General features: G+C 43.8%; 1 protein-coding gene across 2 annotated transcripts; it reads right to left on the reverse strand.

The window, feature by feature from the left end:
- Positions 1-2,168: 2,168 nt before the first annotated feature.
- On the reverse strand, positions 2,169-19,086 carry SLC25A15 (solute carrier family 25 member 15). Of its 2 annotated transcripts, XR_012652965.1 has the most exons (10): positions 18,513-19,086; positions 17,897-18,011; positions 15,962-16,089; positions 11,855-12,113; positions 7,080-7,217; positions 6,579-6,748; positions 5,387-5,545; positions 4,337-4,488; positions 4,137-4,205; positions 2,169-2,420 (listed from the first exon to the last, which is right to left on the reverse strand). XR_012652965.1 is itself a non-coding variant. In XM_075046324.1 (9 exons), the coding sequence occupies exons 3-8, from the start codon at positions 16,014-16,016 to the stop codon at positions 4,364-4,366; spliced, it is 906 nt and encodes a 301-aa protein (XP_074902425.1). In that variant the 5' UTR covers positions 16,017-16,089; positions 17,897-18,011; positions 18,513-19,086; the 3' UTR covers positions 2,169-4,205; positions 4,337-4,363. The 2 variants fall into 2 exon arrangements, 1 of the variants encoding a protein (XP_074902425.1); XM_075046324.1 differs by having other exon boundaries at positions 2,169-4,205.
- Positions 19,087-19,088: the final 2 nt, after the last annotated feature.

The following is a 19,088-nucleotide window of genomic DNA, read 5'->3' on the forward strand; positions in this document are numbered from 1 at the left end:
GACTGCACAGGTGCTTTTGTGGCACTGTTCCTCCCTGCAGAGGGCTGAGATGGCACATCCGCTCATGAGCATGCTAACTGCCTGGGATCAGTTAGCTAGGCTTGCCTTAGTACCTGCATGTGATGGGTTTGATCTGTGCACTTGCTCCTTTGAGCTAATGCTGCACATGCTCACTGACCCCTCTTAAGCAAGGCCAAGACCTGTAATGCACAGACAATGCTAATCCTGCTTCCAGCTGTTCTCAGCAGTATGGCTCTTCTGTGGAGACTGTTCAAGCCTTCCTTGATGGGAAATGTGTTGAGGTTAGCTGCTTGGTTCTGTTGCTTCTTTAGTCTTTTTATTGATGGGCACTAAGAGCAGAAGGGGACTGACATAGCTTTCCATAGCTAATAACTAGCTAACAGAGTAGGCAGAGAGATCTCATACTTTCCAGGTGCTTACTTGGGGGTAGTGGCATACTATGAAGTACATGTGTGGACTTGAGTTTTGCTGTTGCTGTGTAATTACTTGGTATTTAGGAACTGGGCTGTTGAAAACTCCCACAGAGTTGGAAGCTGCTTCTGTCAGCACTGTACTTCAAGTGTGGAGGTTGAAACCTGTCTTCAATGACAAAAAAAGTGTTCCACCAATTGTTTGCAGTTTTAGCTACACGATAGAGTGAGCCTGTGTCACTTGGCTACTGCGTGGAAGTAGCGGAGGTTGTGTAGTCCAAAATCCTGTGCAAAATGCGCCCAGGTAGAGCAGGCTCACACAACCTAGTTCAGATCTGTAGATCTCCAAGGATAGGGATTTCACACAAGCCTTAACCTTACAACTGCTCTTCCTTCCTGGCTGGAATTTCCTGTGTTCTGAATTGTGGCTGTTGACTCTCGTCCTGCCTCTGTATGTCTCTCGAAGGGCCTGGCTCTGTCCCCTCCCATGAACAAGGAAACAGCAGGCAGCACTAAGTTCTCTCCTCAGCTTTGCTACAGTTCTCTCCACCATCTGCCCTCATTGTCCTCTGCTTGGCTTGCTTTGATATGTCACTGCCTTTCTTGTACTGGGGAACACAGAATTGGATGTGGTGTTCTGACAGATGTGAGAGGTATGAGCAGAAGGTCAGAACTGTCGAATTTATTGGCTCCAGAGCCTGCTATTGCAGCCTAGCCTCTGCTGCAAGGGTGTGCTGCTACCCAAACTGTAGTGTTGTTTCAGAGGCTGCTTGTGTTATTGCACACAGACTTGGCAAACTGCCCCTCAAGGTTGAGGGGAGCTGGCAAAGTTAATGCAGCCCCTGTGTCTCTGGCCTGAGGAAAGGAGGAGGAGGAGGTACCCACTTGGACAGGAGTGAGACCAAGGCTGCAGCACTAGAGGGTGATGGAGCAAGAAGGCAGCTATGGCCTGTGTGTCTGCACTGCATGTACCAGGAGCTGGAAGAGGATGCTATCTCATTGCAGCTAGAGGTGGCTGATGACTAAGTTCCTTTTGGCTTATCTTGCGCAATTGGTATTGCTGCCCTTACTAGTAGCTTGTAGGGCTGTTGAGGTGAACCTTCCTCCTGCTTATGAAGTAAGCTAATCTTCTGTAACAGCAGTGAAGGCTGTAGCAGCAGGAGTCAGATTTTTCTAGCTGAAGCATATAGTCAAGTAAAAACTATTGGATAAGCAGGAATGAGTAACAAACCAGCTGTATGAGATAGATACATTTCTCTTAAGAGATCCAAGCACTGCTGCTCTGATGGTAACAATAGTTCCTGAATTCCCTGCAGCACTGACCACCTCTGCCTTCAGTGTAGTGGATACTCATCACTTACAGATGTGCAATTTAGGTGACCTGTTGGGGACTCCCCCTTAGTGTGTATCAATCAGGATAATCAACAGTCTAGAAACTTGGACATTGAGTTGAACCTTAATATTAGAACTGACTTTGGTACTAACAAAGCACCAGGCCAAGGCCTGTACTATGGGATTTATTTTCCATAGTAGATTATGTGAAATGTCCAGTTGTTTCACAGCACCTTGTTACAGCTGGTACTTTGCTTCAGTTCTGAAGGCTTTATACCTTCATTGATTGTAGAAATCTTTATCCTTTAATTCTGGAGGGGTGGTGACACTGAATTCAACCTATCTATCTTTGCTCTCAGCTAGACAAGCTTGTTAAGTGTTCTTGCATAAATAATAGCCAGGCACTCAGTTAATCAAATCAAACTTTATTCCCATGAATTCCTATACCAGCATTATGAAGTTCTTAGCTGAACAACTGATACATGTCTACAGCTTAAGCAGCTGTGCATGGAAAAATTACTGCTTCCTTCAGAAGTTGATGTTAAACTTTCAAAATGCATGTCTATCTTAGTCACCAGCTTCTTGCTGTAGGTTCAGTTCTAAATATCCTGCTTCTCTTGAAGCTTCAACTTTTGTATTAAAAACTGCAACCATGAGCTTTAAAAAATGAAAGCAAAGACAAATCTAAGAAATAGATTGAAGTATTCCACTGATGTGGAGTCAGTCCTCACCTTTTCATAACTATTAGAAACATGTACAAATATACTATTTCTCTTGGCTAGACAATTTTGAAAAGAAGGGCAAGTCTAACACCTCCTAAAGCTCCACCCTCTTACCTGAATGATCTAAACATTTGGTATAAATTCCTTTTAAAATACTGATGATGCACAGTATTACTGCCCCTAGTGTACCAGTCCATCAAGGTAAAAAAGGTGCAACAGATACTGAAGATTCTTCAGCCATGCCCTGCTTTAACTGCCTTATCTCATGGGTGTATGAAAGGGAGATGAACAGTTCCTGCTGCATGTGAAGGCTGGGGAAGCAAAAAGCATTTGTGGAACTGCAGCACCCACCTCTCATCAAAGAGGCTGTAACAGGGCACTGGAGTGCACCCTGGCCTCACTGCAAGAGGCAGTAGGTACTGAGATGCTTTCATCTAGGCCTAAAGCTTTTTCCGGGATCTGAAAGGGAAGCTATAACCTGCAAAACCAAGATGTTCCAGCTGTGACTGTTGGCAGTCACTGGTGAACTGTGGTTGCTGATCTCTATGTAGCTCTGATGAACTTGGTGGGTCAAACAGCTGTCTGTGCCTTCCACAAGGGTGGGTTGTCACTTACAGCACACAGGCAACATCCCTCTGTGCAATTCCAAGCCTGAGTCACCAACTGTGTGGCTCTGAGACCTGCTTTGCTTTCTCCCAGGATAGGCAGTAGCTGCTTCTTACAAGGCAGAGCATGCTTGTATAAAGAACAGCCTACTTCAAGAATGGAAGTGGCATCTAGAAATAGGTATTATTGCATCATTTTGATTAACACTAATGAACTGTATGTTTAATCAAGTAACATGACCAAGCAGGCATGCCCTCCAGGCCTGAAGGTGATACAAACTACCCAGTCATACCAGCTTTTTCCACTCAGCTGAAGAGATGCAGCAAGTGGCAGGACTCCAGCCCAAGTAAGTGTGTGCTACACCATGGAGACCATGGTGTGAGTTGTCTTTAAGAACTCAGTTCTGGCTTTCTGCTCCTCTTCTGCTTCCTCTCCTTCAAGCACATAGACTCATTCATGTCAATGTGACCCAGACAGAAGCCTGCACAAAGTTACAGTTCCATGCCCAGAGCCAGCAGCCTCCCTTATGTTAAGTGCTTAATTCAGTGGTGCTTAGCATATTCTAACACTTCTTGAAAGGATTCAGAAAATAAAGTTCTGCATGGACTCAAACCCAGTAACTATATGTTTTTCTCAAACACAGGCATATCTCAGGCTCTAAGACATACCAGTACAAGGTAGAGGGTGAACGGTTCCTACTTTTATAAGGCCTCATTCACTGGGACAGGGTATACAAGTCAGACACCAACTGCCATGACCTTGGCAAGTCACAGAACAGAAGGGAGCTGAAGCAGGGCAGGGGTCTAGCTGAGGGATGTGTGTGTCAGCCATTTCAGCAAGATTAGACAGGACTGCTGTTACTTTGAATCAGGCACTTGCCAGCAACAACTGGGAAAGTCCACCACCACAGCACAGATTTTAACAGTGCTTTGCCTTAAGTCACAGCCTACTGCTGCATGTTACATTAAACCCCACAGTTCAAGAGAAGTCTTTTTAGCACCATTACAGGTCAGGAAAATACATTTATGACATGCAATGTACCCACCAGTGCAGAATCTGCCAGATGGAGATAGTTCTGCTGGTCCAGTTCAAGCAGCATGTACTATGAAATCACCTGAATTTAAAAAGATTATAAATCCTAAACTGGAGTCAAGTTCCTAAAATTAGGTCACTGATTTAGCCCTGCTCAGACCATGATGTGATCTACAGGTTTTTGATCATTTATTTAAATGATCCTTAAACAACCTTTTCTTCTCCAGCTGCTAGAAGGTATCAGTAAGAATCCATTTGTTTCATCATAAGTTTCCGGCTATACTCATAGGCAAGGAACAGCGCCCCATTGGCCAGGAATGCACGGATCATAGTTGGTTTTAGTCCAGAATACAAGGCAAGTACACCTGGAAATGAAATCAGAGCCAGTCAGCAATTTATTAAACAGCCTATCTGCATCAATCACTGTGCTTTTACCTTCAAAGGATACTGAAGTAAAATGCTTCTGTTTAGAGGGGCGCACACACACACAGAGCTGAATTCACTGGTGTAGCTGCTAACCACAGTGTTGCTGGATATCCATAGAGGAGGAGTATCTAGAGTTCTAACACAAGTTTAGCCATTTAAGTGCTTATGGTAGAAGCTTATCTCAGGTATGACAGGGTCTTCACAAGGCTGCCTTGGTCACCTGAGGATACACAGCAGCCCAGAGGACAGAAAGAACAGCAGAACCCTGTTGGAGCTGTGCCCCAAGTCAGACTCCAGCTCCGGTGAGTATCTCCCCTAGCAACAGGGCCAGGATTCCCATCTGCTGCCATGTACATTCTTACACCACCTTCTGAAGTGCCTGGTGCAGGCCTTTTCCAGAGGTAAAACACTGAGGTAGATGCCCCAAGTTGCCAGGCTAGATAAGATTGATTTATCAAACAGCCCTCAGTCAGCCATATATTAACTTCTAGAGGTAAAGAAAAATTCTGTACTTGACTCAACCAGTTCCTTCAATTTCCATGTATAGGTTTGTTCATGGGTAGTGGAACTCATTCCATTATCTGCTTTTAGTGCATACTGAGCTTTTGTTAAAGTAAATTGTCTCCTGAACCAAGAGACCTACTGCATCTGCCATGCCTCAGTTTCTAGATTCAAAGCTTTCCAAACTACATGAAGCATCAATATTTGTTAGAAACAGTTATTGTCTGTCTCTAACACATTATCAGTGGACTAGATTTCTTAAGCACTTTCTGGTATTGGAGGGTATAGATTTCAATCTGCAGCCCTACAGATTCATCTGATAAACTGCATACTCACCTTCAGTTCTCACAACAGTTACAAATGTTCCCATAAAGCCTGCCTGTTTTCCAGCCATTGAAAGAACCTGAATTCTAGATTTGACACAGTCCACAGGATACACAGCAATCCACAGACAGCTGCCTCCAAAACCTCCACTTAGTAGCAAAGGAATGGGACCTAAAGTTAAGAAATAAGCTTTTATACACACCACAAAATATTAACCAACGTAAGTATCACATTACTTAATCTACAGAAGTCAAGGAGAACACAGAGGAACCTGCTTATGACAAAAGAGCAGTTTCTGCTCTCCCACAAACCTGTAAATTAGTTCTAAGCCACTGGTAAGTTACAAGTCTAACCAGAAGCTCAAAGGTTATAAGGAGTGCCTCTTAGCCCGTTAGATTATTGGCCATGCTAAAAAAGCATAACTTGGAATGCTGGTTTGGGTGTATTAACTAAATTAACTCCACCCCTTTCACACTTGTAATCACTTTCTAAGGCTAATTGTGAAATGGCTTAGAGTAACATCACATAGTGTCATGAATCACCTATATAGAGATTTATTTGGTACAGTGAAATTACTTTGTGATCAGTCATTTTTCACGATGTAACCTGATTTTGTGTTTCAAATAAGATGTTTAGAAATATTTTGCAACAGAGACCAGAATGCATGCAGCTAAAATCCTAACTCCCACCAAGACAAAGTATTACCATTCAGTCTTTCAGCAAGAGACAAGCAATCTTTATTCTGGCCATCTCATTTTTTCATGTCTAATTTTCAATCTCAGTGTTCTCTTACTATCATTGTAATTACATCAAATGGTCAGCATACACTTGAACACACTGTTCAAGAGAATACAGCTAAAGACTTCAAAAAAATCACTCTGAACAGCTGCTGAAATGAAATAATTGTGTTACACTGTAGGGTCAGATATTTAAGTAGTTTAGTAGTATTAGTGTAAGCTCACTATTTATTTTCCTTTTTTAATACATCCTGCTCCATTGGAAAGTGGTCACTTCAATAATTCATTACTATAAGTACACAAAATGTAGACCTCCATATTTAGTATGTCCAGTTTCCTTCATTTTACATGTATTTTACAACTGCTGTGCATCATTAGTGTATGTTCAGGGAAAAAATCCCCACCACCTCCCTTTATGTCCCCCATGACAGCATGCTAAAATCCACCTGGGAAAAGAGGCACCATACCTAATTCATCTTTTGATCTCCCAGAGGCAAAGAATGTCCGGCTCAGTTCATACCCTCCAAAGAAGAAGAAATAGCCTGGGACTTCCCGCAGCAGAGTGCTTGACAGGCCACGGTAAAATCCAAGGGGACCATCCTTTTGAATAACACCCTTCACTACTGACCAAACTGTACTGAGAGAGAGGTTGATCCAGTTAGTGATGCTTAATAGCCAGATAATGAGAAGGTTACAGAACAGTAGGCAACTGCAGCAACAATTAAGGGTTAGACCCATTGTGTAGACAACAGAATTCAAGTAAGACTTAGAACAAGATCCTGCTGGGAGCCCTTCACTGGCATCCAGCTTTACCAGTACCATAAAGACTTCCAGACTGCGACCCTCCCAGCCACAACTCCTCTCCGGTTAACAGTGCACTACAAATGTGACACTGAGCCAATAGAGAATTAAAAATAATAAATACATATAAAAGGGTTTCAGAGATTCTGGGCAGGGTATATACTTACTTATGTCCCTGGATTATCTTTCCTGACAACTGCATTTCATGCATGGCCTGCAGCCGGCACTTCACCAGCTCTGTGGGACAGAGGACAAGGGTGGCAAAGGCAGAGGCGAAGGAGCCTGCAGCAGCATTCTGCAGATCACTGCAAGAGAGAAACTGCAGAAGGTATTTGGGCACTGACTATCAGCGCAGTGGAGCCACTGCACCAGCAATCAGCTTCCTGAACCCCTACTCTAAATATCAAGAAACACTGACGCACAGTCTTGGGGAAAAGGGGAAAGAGTCTCAAGGGAAAAGGGCAGTTACTTGAACTAGGGAGATGAAAAACCTAGCTCATTCCATCTTCATATACAACTCAAATACATGCTTTTGACACCCAATTAAGATATGTTGCAACCTTTATCCTTTTTGCTATACTTTAGTGACTGCAGCAGAATAAACACTATCAAACCTTCCCCTTCTTGGCTTTTATAAAGATTTCCATACACTTGTTTTACTGGGCAACTTTGGGGTACTAGTTACTTCCTCAAAGAGAACAGAAGCAATAATCACCTCATACAGATGTCAATGTTTTCAAATTCACCTCATCAATATTAATACAGGTTTTCAGTGGAAGATGTTAGAAATCTGAAAGCAAGGCACAATGGACCACTATAATCTTTCTACAGATGTGTTGCCATGAACACAACCATGTGAATCAGAGATAGTGCAAACATAAACCCCACCACTGAACAAGACAGCACCATAACCTGCACTGACTCACAGTATTCCAAAACTGGGGCTTACTTTGCAGTGATTTTTACACATATTGCAAAGTCTGGGCTGCTAAACTGCCAGGCCTCAAAAGGCTGGTAACTCCAGGACCATACTGCTTTATGATACACTTTAAACAGGCTCCTACAGACACTGGTATGTTGGACAGGAGCTGCGCCATAGCACAGAACAAGCTGAGCTTCTCTCTTCTTTCAGAACCTGGGGAGTCAGCACAGCCAAAACTGACCTCGCAGCTACACAGAAATTCTTTCCATACAAGGGAGATGTTTGCCCTGTGCCCAGCAGTTTTATACAGCTACAGTATCAGAGATTAACTTTTCACCTTACAGAAGCATCATGGAACTAAAGTTGTGACATGAAGCAAAGCTTTTGACATATTCAGATATGGCAGTGACAAGAACTGTCAAAGTGGAAGAAATCAGTAACTGCCTGCAGAGCAGCAACTGAATAATATGCAGCAAGAAAGAAATGGCAACACTGATTGCACAACCATCTTGAAGCACACAGCTTGGCATTAACAGGGATCTGAATTGCAACCCACTAAAGCTCAAGACAGAGCAAGGCAGAGTTAAAAATACAGTATGTGGCTGAGCCCTGCAGTCATTAAGCTATGAGCTAGAGCAAGGTAATAAGGTTACACGTTAAAGAATTAGGATAAGAAAACATGGAAGAGGTGATTCCTAACTATGCACTAAGGAGTGCACAGGATCCTTCCTCCTTCAAAAGAAAAAAAAAAACAGATGCTATCAGACGAAAAGAATTCTGACACACGTACATAAAGGACTAGATTTAGCCATAATTCAGATCTTATCTACTTTTGCATGTTGATGTTTAATTCTACATACAAAAATTCAACTAGACCTGCTATTTAGGCTTTGGTCTTTAATATAGGAAACCTCATTGCAGAAGTGATAAGCCTTGAATTCTGTTCAAGTTCCCTCTCAACTCAAAATACCTAATTCAGTATTTTTTCCGGATGGCAGAGTTTTGATCACACATCACAGGAGCAAGAATCTTTCTACTCTTAACACTGCTGCTGCTTCTATAAAAGGCATTTATCTTGTTTTTTCAAAGAAAATAACCTGCTGAAGATGACTAGTCACGTAATGAGAAAGTCAAACGGAGGTGAACAAGGATAATAGTTCTCTCAGTTTAGACTTTGGCACAGAACAAAATCAGTTTGGTTAGACTAAATGGGCATTTAAAGACAAATGGAATTTAGCACCTCTCTTTCAATTTGGTTGTCTAGTTTAGACTTTAGCATGGAATGAAATCAGTTTGGTTGAACTAAATGGATGTTAAAAGATAAATAGAATTTAGCATTTCTCTCGCCATTTGTTTTCTTTTTGACGCATGCATCAGTGGCATGTACTCTTTTAACTAGAAAAAGTGTTGTTTTGTAACTGTCCTTGTAACAGTTTTGCAAGGCTTCACACACTGACCAGAGTATCCCTAAACACAGGCACACTAGGCAAGCTTATTCCTAAGCCATTTAAAAGGTATGACTGAAAAGGTAACTTAAAACAAAACCAAACTATTATAGCTGGCTTTGAGAAATCTCAAGCATCATGAAATAATGAAAAAGTGAGAAGCAATTGCCTACATATGGGTAAGAAAAATGGTGAGGTTCACCTCAGTTTGTGACTTGATGCATTTTCTTCTTCAGGCTAAGATGGTATGACAGTTTTTAAACAGCAGAGGCAATGAAGGTAATTATAGTTCTTTACTTGTCATGCCTGGAGGTTACCCTCATCAGGGTTTCTTCCCTCCCCTACAGCACACTACAAAGACTTCTTGACTCTTCCACAATAAGAATGAGTGGAGACATCTTGGACAGACTACATGTACTCAGGGCACCACTGCAGACCATGTCAATACAATTCTCTCATACATGCACCTCGTAAGATGCCCCCACAATGATCCAGATTAAGAGATCAAGAGAGCAGCACCAAGGGAGAAATCTTTTAAGTTAACTTAAATCCTTTAGTGTTTTGTCCTAGCAGAGCCATGCAGTCACACTATTTGCTATTCAATCAACAAAGTATTAAACAGCCATCCTGGGTCTGAAAAACACCATTACCTGACCAAGGAAAGAAGGGTCAGATGTCAGAGGCACATGCTATTGCTACATACTCAAATTGCATTCCCATTCTGTATCCTACTCCAAAGATTTGTAGTAGTACACCTATATATATATACACTATTTGAAAGTTTCCTGTGCTACCTCCCCTACATACACCATAAACATGCTGTCTCAGTCACTTGAGGAGATGATCCTAGGACTTCTGCAAGTTTGTGGTCTGCCTCCCAGAAAGATCGCAAAAGATGGTTAAGAAGCAAAGCATGCTGTTGGTAGGCCTCCCTCCTACATTTTAGTGGGTAGGAAAAGATAAGGGGTCTGTAAGCTAAGCAAGCAGAAACCCCCTGATCTAAGAAAGCAATAAAAAAGGTGAAAACAGTTCTGTCTCAACTGCCAGAAGACAGTGAAAGAGAATACAAGTAGAGAGCAATTAATATAATTTGTTTCTTCATCACTTCATACTCCCTCACAGCAGGCCTCAGTCTTAAGATACAGCACATCTTAACATGTGACAGGAGAACACCCCACTTAATGCCACTTTTAGATACTTGCCTTGCACTCAGGTAGCTACCCATGCCATGCCAGAGATCTCAAATGCAGAATCATGGCCTCCCCAGCTACTTCCATTTGCAAACAGAGGCAACAGAGGCAGAACAGAGCTATTAATAAAAGCTGAATGTCATTAACCTTGCATCACTCTTTGAATGGAGTTAGGACAGTTATGAGAAGTCTTTTATACACTACGGGGCAGCAGAAGGATGGAGAAGGTGCAGCTACTCTCAGTGCTGCACAGAAGACATACCTTGAGAAATGCGTAATGGTAAGGCACACTGAGACTGCTGGACCACTGACAGCTCAAGTGATGCACCTGGAGAAAAGCCATCCTAGCTAGAAAGAGATTACGATCATTATGCCAGTGCATAAATCCATGACTTGATCACGCCCTGAATACTCTGCACAGCTCTGGTCTCATAAGCTAAAACCCCAGACACATTAGAATTACAAGAGTTTCAGGGAAAGACAGCAAGGACAGCTAAAGGAACAGTTTTGGAGTGCTCACTGACTAGGAGAGCTGGGATCCTTCCATCTAGGAAAAGACTCAGGTGGGGAAGAGGGGCATGAAGCAACGGACAGAGGTCTGCAAAATCCCATATAGCATGTAGACCATGGCTAAGGATCAACTGCCTCTTCCAGTTACAGAATTAATGACTATCACCTGCAGAACTCCCTGCTAAAGCATACTGCAGACGCAAGGAACTTAAAAGAATTTGAGAGGAGACTGGACAAGTGCTTCAAAAGAGATCCAAGGTCACTGACTGGATCACATCAGGATCAACAACTGAGAACACAGCCTGGCACAGGACTCAGAGGAAGTATTAGACACTTCCCTCTCTTCTTTTTCATTCCTTAGGCAACCACTTACTGCCAGTGCTGTAGACAACACACTGTGCAAAATTAGACCTTTGGTCTAACTACCATTACATTCAAGCTTTTGAAACTCATAAATAATTTTTTTAAAAGCAAGGCAGTATTAAAAAAAGTGTCCTTCCCCTTAGTATGCATCCTTGTAAGAAGAGCCACTACCTCCCCTGCAAAGTCAGAATCACCTAGAGATCAAGGGAATACTAACTTTCAGGTGTTGCAATGCTCAGTTCCTTTGGTAAAAACATACCAGGTCTTGAATATTCTAGCTAAGTTCTGATTATCTAAGCCAGCCAGCTGCAGTGACAAGTAAATGGCTCTGTTGTAGTTAGACACCATTTCCTAGCACAAAGGTCTATATTCCAAAACTTACTACACTACATACTGGCAGAGCAGGGCCTGGGACATCAGCTGCACCCTGACAATACAGTATTTGCAAGCAGCAGTTGCAGGATTGTTTTATTTAGTTATTTTTAAATATGAAACAGATTTCTATTACTAACCTGAGCTTTGTTTTCCTGTCTACTCCAACAATTCTTCTCACAATTTGTTGGCAAAATCCATAGCACATGAATAGAACGGAGTTCTCCGCGATGTTGGCTACAAGTGCTGGTGTGGTTCCCTTGTAGAAGCCTCGAAACCCCACTTGCTTATAGGTTTTCACAAAACAGTCAACAATTCCTCTGTACATGTCGGGGAATGTCTGCATCTTCACCTTTGCGGTGTCAAAGGGCTGGCCAGTCACCACGCACGCAGTCCCACCTAAGCAAGCAGGGGAAGTTAAAAGGGTGGCTGAAGGTTATCACAACTGAACACTTGTACACAAACAGCACTATCAGGAAAATCATGCAGAAAGCAAAGATGAATTAAATCTCTGCAAGGAAAGACAAGCACACTGATTTTAGCACAATGGCATCAATTGTCAGTGGTGAATTTAGTTTCCCGAAGGAAGGGAAAAAACCCACCCAAACAAAAAAACAGGCACAAGAGCAGTAACAGCTTGATTCTCATTAAACATTCTTTTACCTTACTAAAAGCAAGCATCAAAATGAATCAGTTCACTTACATAAACGGGTACTGAATTAGAGGTATTGTTCTGCAATCAAGCCACTTGTGTTAATGAGTTAAGCAACATTTTCCATTGCTCATTAACACAGTAGTTCATAAGTCATCTGATTTTACATTCCAATAATAACAAAAACCTGAAAGATTTGTAATCAAGTGAGACAAAGATTCCTCCAGGACAAGAGGAACACTGCTGAGAGTGCTAAAACTGATGATGCATTATAAAATGATAACCAAAGACTCAAGCCCTTTACTTTAAAACTCCAGGTAATACTTATGTACACTTATTCCCACATACTGGAAGAAAGTGTCCAGTATAAGCTGAAAAAGGACAAAAGGGCAAAGTTACATAACATCTTATCTTTTTCAAACTGAACTGCAAGGTCAATGCCCTGAAAACTTGTGAGATATTTCCATCAGTGTCATCAATAACCACTTTGCTCACAGTGCAGTTCTTCCACAAGCTCTAACTCAATTCAGTAGTCTGCAGAAAGAGCTAATGTTACACTCGTTCAGTAAGAAATGCCAGTGGACACTGACAGCAATCTATTAGAAGCCAATACCTAACAGGAAGCATATGATAGGTGTACCTTATATAGGCTTTATGGGTTTGCTTTTTTAGCAAGAGAACCACCATCCTAAAACAGAAGCTGATCTTTAACCCAAGCACAGCTGACATGCATATACCTTAAAGAGGGCAAATTAACAAGATGCTTTTTCAGCTACAAAACAGAAATAATTATCTGTAAATGCAGATAAGGAAACTGAAATAGAAACAAACATGTGAATCCAACTAAGATTATTTATTTTTCTTCTAAGTGGGGAGAAGAAGAAGCAAGTGTTTGTTTAACCAGGGTTATTTTCAATTGATTTTACTCTTTGCAAACACACTTCTGTTATATTGTCATTGCTCCTCTGCAAAGAGGTACTTCAGGCCTTTAAGAGGAACTCAAGATCTACCTGCCATAAAACCTCATTCTCAACCAGATGCATCATTAAAAGCTTCAGAGCAAATCATGCAAGGAAGCATGAAGAGCTTCTTGCTCTGGGAGGGATAATCAAGGAAAGTAGCTGGCTCAGACCAGTAACGTCCATGTAAGCCCCAGATGAAGAGCAGAGCTGGAAAGGGTCAGCCAATGCTACTTGCAGGCAAGTCAGGTAGATATTAATCTACAGGACAAATGCTAGGTTCCTGTGTAAAGGTAAACCTAAAACATCCACATGCAGTAAGATAATGGCTGTTGGAAGAAGCCCAGGAAAACCACGAATGCTCTTGGCAATGCAAAGCTGAAAAATGGGAAGTTGACTGTGAATGGCTGTTCCAAAAAGAGAAAAAACTCTCCTTACACTGTCATTGGAGGTGGCACAAGAAGCCCAGTAAACTACAGCAACGAACTTTGTAAGCCTCAAGGTAAAGACCAAGAGCCCCAGTTAATATCCAAAATATTAAAGAAAAAAAAGTAGTTCTTCCAGCCAGCAGTAAAGAGTAAAAAAACCCAAAACAAACCAGAAAGTCAGCACTACTTGAGCATTTAGACAAATGTGGTCCTAATAATAACATGGGAACACTGAGGAAAAGAGTCCTACTTAGTCAAAGAAGTGATTAGAGGTTGCTCAGATCCTCAGCAAAGGACTGACCCACAGGCAGCTAAATGACTTATTTATTCCTGTTCAGAATTTACTTGCCCAATATGTCATTACTTATCAGCTAGTCAAGAGTGTATCTGGGGAGGAAGGTAAAACTAGGTTACACATTTGCTGGAGGAACTAGCTGTTTGCCTAGTTAAATACACTTTCTAAAGAGTGCAGAGACACATGTTAACTCAGAAACAAGCACTACCAATGAACATAGGCAATACGAAGCAAGTATGTGGAAAGAATATGGGAAATAAATACTAGAGGAACAGTAAAACTATCCATCACAACAGCAGTAGCAAATTAAAAAAAATGAGAACAATGATTTAGGATTAGTGAGGTCATGTTGAAAAAGGTCTGAATTCCTTCATCTTAACTGAAGGAGAACTGTACCAGATAAAAAAAGAGCATAATTAGCTCCAAGATCCTCTAAGCTCTACTGCCAAAAAGCAGGCAAACCTCAAGTGCATGCCCTTTTAGCCTGAATGCAGGCATGGAACAGCATCACTAAGCAATGGATTTCTAAGCTAATGTTAGTTTCCAGCTCTTGTAGTAGCTAAGATGAGAGAGACCAGGCTTCAACCCAGAAAGACAACTTCCTAAGCCAGAGTGCTCCACTGCCCTGGATGTTAACAGCAGCACTCCTGAGCTGAAGTACCTGGAAGGAAAGCATTCACACCTCCCATATAAGCACCTGGTATCACCCACAAAACCATGAAGAACTGCACAGATATTAAGTTGCTACTTTGGGAAACAGAGCAGATAACAGCTATTCTTTACTGAGGACCCAAAACCCAAGGACAATAAACAGACTAATGAACTTATTTTTTCTAAGGCAGCAAAGGAATAAGAGCAGAAACACTCCTCTTCCCTTGCAGGGAAAGAGGGTGTTGTCTAGTCAATAACATATTTTGCAAAGGCTAACAAAGCAGGTATTCACTGGGCAAAATGTGGTGGCAGATGAAATGCTTTACAAAGGTGCTACATGGGACTCATGTTATCTGTCACTACTTGCCTTCTCACTGCAGTAAGGTTAACTCCACTCCGACAAATGACCTCAAATAACTACCCTTGAATGCATGTAACACCATTAATACTGTCATATTTGCAGCATTAACACCATCATAAAAGGACTGACTGTAATAGTTATTGCATGGGAAGAAAAACATTAAATTGTTTAAACTGGTTACAACAGTACATTACACAGAAAAGGTGGAAGGAAAGATTTGTCTAAACACAGTCAGCTTCGAAACATCAAAAAGACCCTTTTTTCCCTAGTGGAGTTAAACCAATTCATCCCTCAGCCACGGACACGACCAACATGGTAATGTCACCGAGACCAAGCAATTGTTTCTACATTTGTGACTGTCACAACTGGTCCAGCAAAACTTTATAGCACAGACTAGACCAATGTGGAAGTTAGTTAACCGAGTTCATCATCATCAGTCCTACTACTAAGCTTCCCAGCTTTTAAAGATTCACACTGGGATGTTGTCTGAGCCAATAACCCTTCCGATAGCCTCTTGCCCATTTACATTAGAGAGGGTTCCTGTGACAAAAGCAGCACCTCAATCAGTCACACACTGTTTGAGTTCATTCCAAAACTCGGCTTGTGACTGATTCTTGAACTCATGTAAGCATGAGAACTAACACTGAAACTTAAACCTCCTTCTAGAAAATCATTAGTCTGAAATAAGGGTTACACCTTCACTGTGTGACAGGGGTTTTGCCAGGAACGAACAATAGTGATGCAGTTACCACGCTGGCTGAGGTCAGCTGCTTCACCTCCATATCCTTAAAACACAGAAGGCAAGGCTTTTTATAGCAACAGGAAACTGCTCTTACATTTGTCAAAGCTATTAAAACTGTCCCTCAAAAGTTTTGTGCAATTAAGTTCTCTCCAGCATTACCTGCAGCTCCTGCTGTGAGGTCAATAGCAGCCTGAATAGCTGAGTTGATCCTCATGCTTCACACCTGTTTATCAGTTCCTTCAGAGTGAAGTCTCCTGTTTCCTGGCAGGTGTCAAGATATTTGTCTCCTGAGGGAAGAGACAGATGAAGAATACATGATTTACAACAATAACTTCGACAGGCAAAAGCATCATGCAAATGCTTTCACTTCCACTCTTCCATTTAGCTTGTTTTAAACCATTGAGAGACAGAAAATGCTCATCCCCAGGACTGAGACGTAGCATATTTTGACTGACTGGCTTTGCCACATTAGGCAAGTCCTCTGGAGTATCACTGCCTAGCTTCAGAGTACTTGGGCTTTCCAGCTTCTAGTCTCCCTGGATCTCTCCAACGAAAGCAAAGAGTACCTCCAGGGACCAGTGCTGAGCATTACCTTTCTACTGATTATAGAAGCATAGCCTCCATCAGATGTCTAAGGGTAGCTGGCAGGAATATTTCCCCCCACTCTGTCTCAGCTCCCCACCTATAAAGCAAAACAGAGAATTGCTCTCCTCATGGTGAACAACAGCTAAGAAAACTGTATTCATGATGATACAGGCACATTAGGTATTTCTACGTAGCTCTCAGAAGATGAGTAGAAAGGGAATGAATATGAACATCTAGAACTGTCTGGCTGTCATGTTCCCAGTGCAAGTCCCCCACACCCCAGCATATTATGAATAAGAATTACACCTCATCTCTCAGGAAGGCAGCTGGAAAGCAGAAATACAAAGGCAACACTTTCAAATAAAACATTCAAATTAATTCAGTTCTCGAGTTTGCAGCAAGGTACTTTCACTGGGCGACTAGTTAAAACAAGCTTGCTTATCTGGAGTAAAATCACTGAGCCAAAGTGCTCCCACTGTTTCAGAACTATGTTGCTGAGCGAGAGACTTGGCCAGCAGTGCTGTCAAAAAAGTTGCACGAGTCTTAAAACACACACATATAACACACATGAATCAGCCCCTCATTGACTTTCAAGCCTGGCTTCAAGCACAGCACATCAGTGAACAGAATGTTTTTCACTCTTCTACCTACTGTAATGCTTCTTTTGAAGCCTGTTGCCTCCCCAAATATGTTTTGGAGTAATATGAACGGGAAGTGTAATTTCCAGTAGGCTACATTGAAAGAATAATAAAAAAACACACTGCATGAACCACATCCTTCGTGCAACTTTTACATTACAAGCACAGACACTTGCATACAAGCAAGGCTTTAAAGAAAGCTGGTCTCTAAGCAGATTTATTATTCCCAAAGCTTAAAAACCAAAAAAACAGTAGGCCAAATACTGTCACTCAGTAACTTTGCATGTCCAGTCTGTTTAAGATGTGTTGCACGAATCTGTATGTAATGGGTTTAAAAACCAAAAAGTCACTACTCTTGTAATAAATGGCACTAATACATGCTATTTCTGAATTGTGGTTAGAGAGCTGAACCGTCTCATTTGAACCATAGTATGTTAGGTGTTATTTCAAAGCAGAGGCTGCAAGACCAAGTTACACTTCATTATCCCGTATACCTTGTTAGCGTTCACATAGCACTCTGCAGTTTTGCTTCTCATTTAGAGGAAGAAAAGAACAACAGATCAGCGAGACAGCCTGTGAATGAAGGGAATTACCAGAGAGCAACAATTGCCCGCATTCAGTAAAACACGTGCTGCTTGCATCATGCTGAGTGCATATCAACTTGTGCCAGTCCCCAAAGGGGGCACATGCCAAATCACCCACAGATACCCACTGAAAGCTCGGCAGCAGAAATAAAAAAAGAGATGCCTATAAAAATATGGGAGCTTTAAGCACCGACGAAGTTTAGTTTCCTGATCTACAGGGGCACGTTGCCACTTTCCAAAGATTTCAGCCTTAGTCAAAACTACCCCGGTATTCCATACGTACGTACCTTCCCTCCTTTTTTCCTTCCTACTTGTCGTAACGCGAGCAGATGAAAACCGGCTGGTAGATACAGCGAGGCGACAACCGCTCCGTTCCTCCCAAAGCGAATCCAAGCCTCCAACCTGGCAACACAGAAGCATCCGCCGGCGTAAGAGCTCCGGCAGAGTCGTGCCCCCCCCCGAGCCCCACACGCCGTTCCCTGCTGCGGCGCCGGTCTCCGAACGCGAAGCAGCCAAACCCCGCAGGCAGCACCGCTCCCCGCGGCCGCCCGCCAAGGCAAGGCCCCGGCTCCGCCGCCCAAGGTCACGGCGGGGACCGCGGCCGGTGCGGAGACCGGCTCTTCACCGCCCGGACCGCCGCCTGCGGGGCAGGGGGGGAGCAGCTCTCCTTGGCCGGGGAAGGCTCCCCCCGCACCCGCCCGTTTCCAGCGGGAAAGCCCCAGCCTGCGGCGCGGGGAGATGGCAGAGGCCTGCGGGGGCCGGAGGCCGCCTCACCCCGGCCCCGGCCCGCAGCTTCCCCAGGGGCCGCGGCGCAACCCCGGGCCCGCCCGCCAGGCCCGGTTCCCGCCCGGGGACCCCCCGCCGCGGAGAGACCGAGGCCGCTGCCCCCGCACCACCGCTCACCACAGCACCCGGACCGGACCGGACCGTCCCGCCACTACCGCCGCCGCCGCCCCTATATAGGCGGCCGAGGGAGGCGGCGCGGCCCCCGCCGCGGCCCCGGGGAAGACGCGGGCCGGGGAGGCGGTGGGCGGGCCGGGCCGGGCCGGGCCGGGCGGCCTGCGGTGCCCCCGGCGGCTGAGCGGCGGTTCCGGGCGGGCGGGGAAACGGCCGGCGGGGGGTCGGGGCCGGGTTTTTGGGGTCCCCTGCCCCAAGGCTGCGGCCGGGCGGCGGAGCCCCGGCCCAGGCGGCTGGCAGGCCCTGCCTGGGCCTCGCTGGGGTGGAACAGCGCTTTTTTACCTCCCCCAAAAATCGGGAGCGCTGGGCTTACTGGGCAGGGTCGAACTGAGTTTGTGGGTTAGGACCGCAGCATCTTTGTGTTCTGGTTGGGCGGGTGGGGTTTTTAAAGGATTTTAAAAATCCTTTTAAAAAAGGATTTATTTAGGAATTCAGTACCCTGAAGTAACGGCAGCTTACGGAGAGGGGAGCCACGGGGAGCACCCGTCCACCTGGCAGCCGCGGCCTGACCGAGGGGCCTTT

The sequence above is a fragment of the Buteo buteo genome, chromosome 14 (genome assembly GCF_964188355.1).
Source record: "Buteo buteo chromosome 14, bButBut1.hap1.1, whole genome shotgun sequence".
Classification (NCBI taxonomy): domain Eukaryota; kingdom Metazoa; phylum Chordata; class Aves; order Accipitriformes; family Accipitridae; genus Buteo; species Buteo buteo.

Coding starts and splice junctions, on each gene's coding strand:
- SLC25A15 (XM_075046324.1), bottom strand. CDS start 16,016: ATGAGGATCAACTCAGCTATTCAGGCTGCTATTGACCTCACAGCAGGA. Junction 12,114..15,961: donor CCTCACAGCAGGAGCTGCAG/GTAATGCTGGAG, acceptor CTGCTTGCTTAG/GTGGGACTGCGTGCGTGGTG. Junction 5,546..6,578: donor GAGATCAAAAGATGAATTAG/GTATGGTGCCTC, acceptor TCTTAACTTTAG/GTCCCATTCCTTTGCTACTA.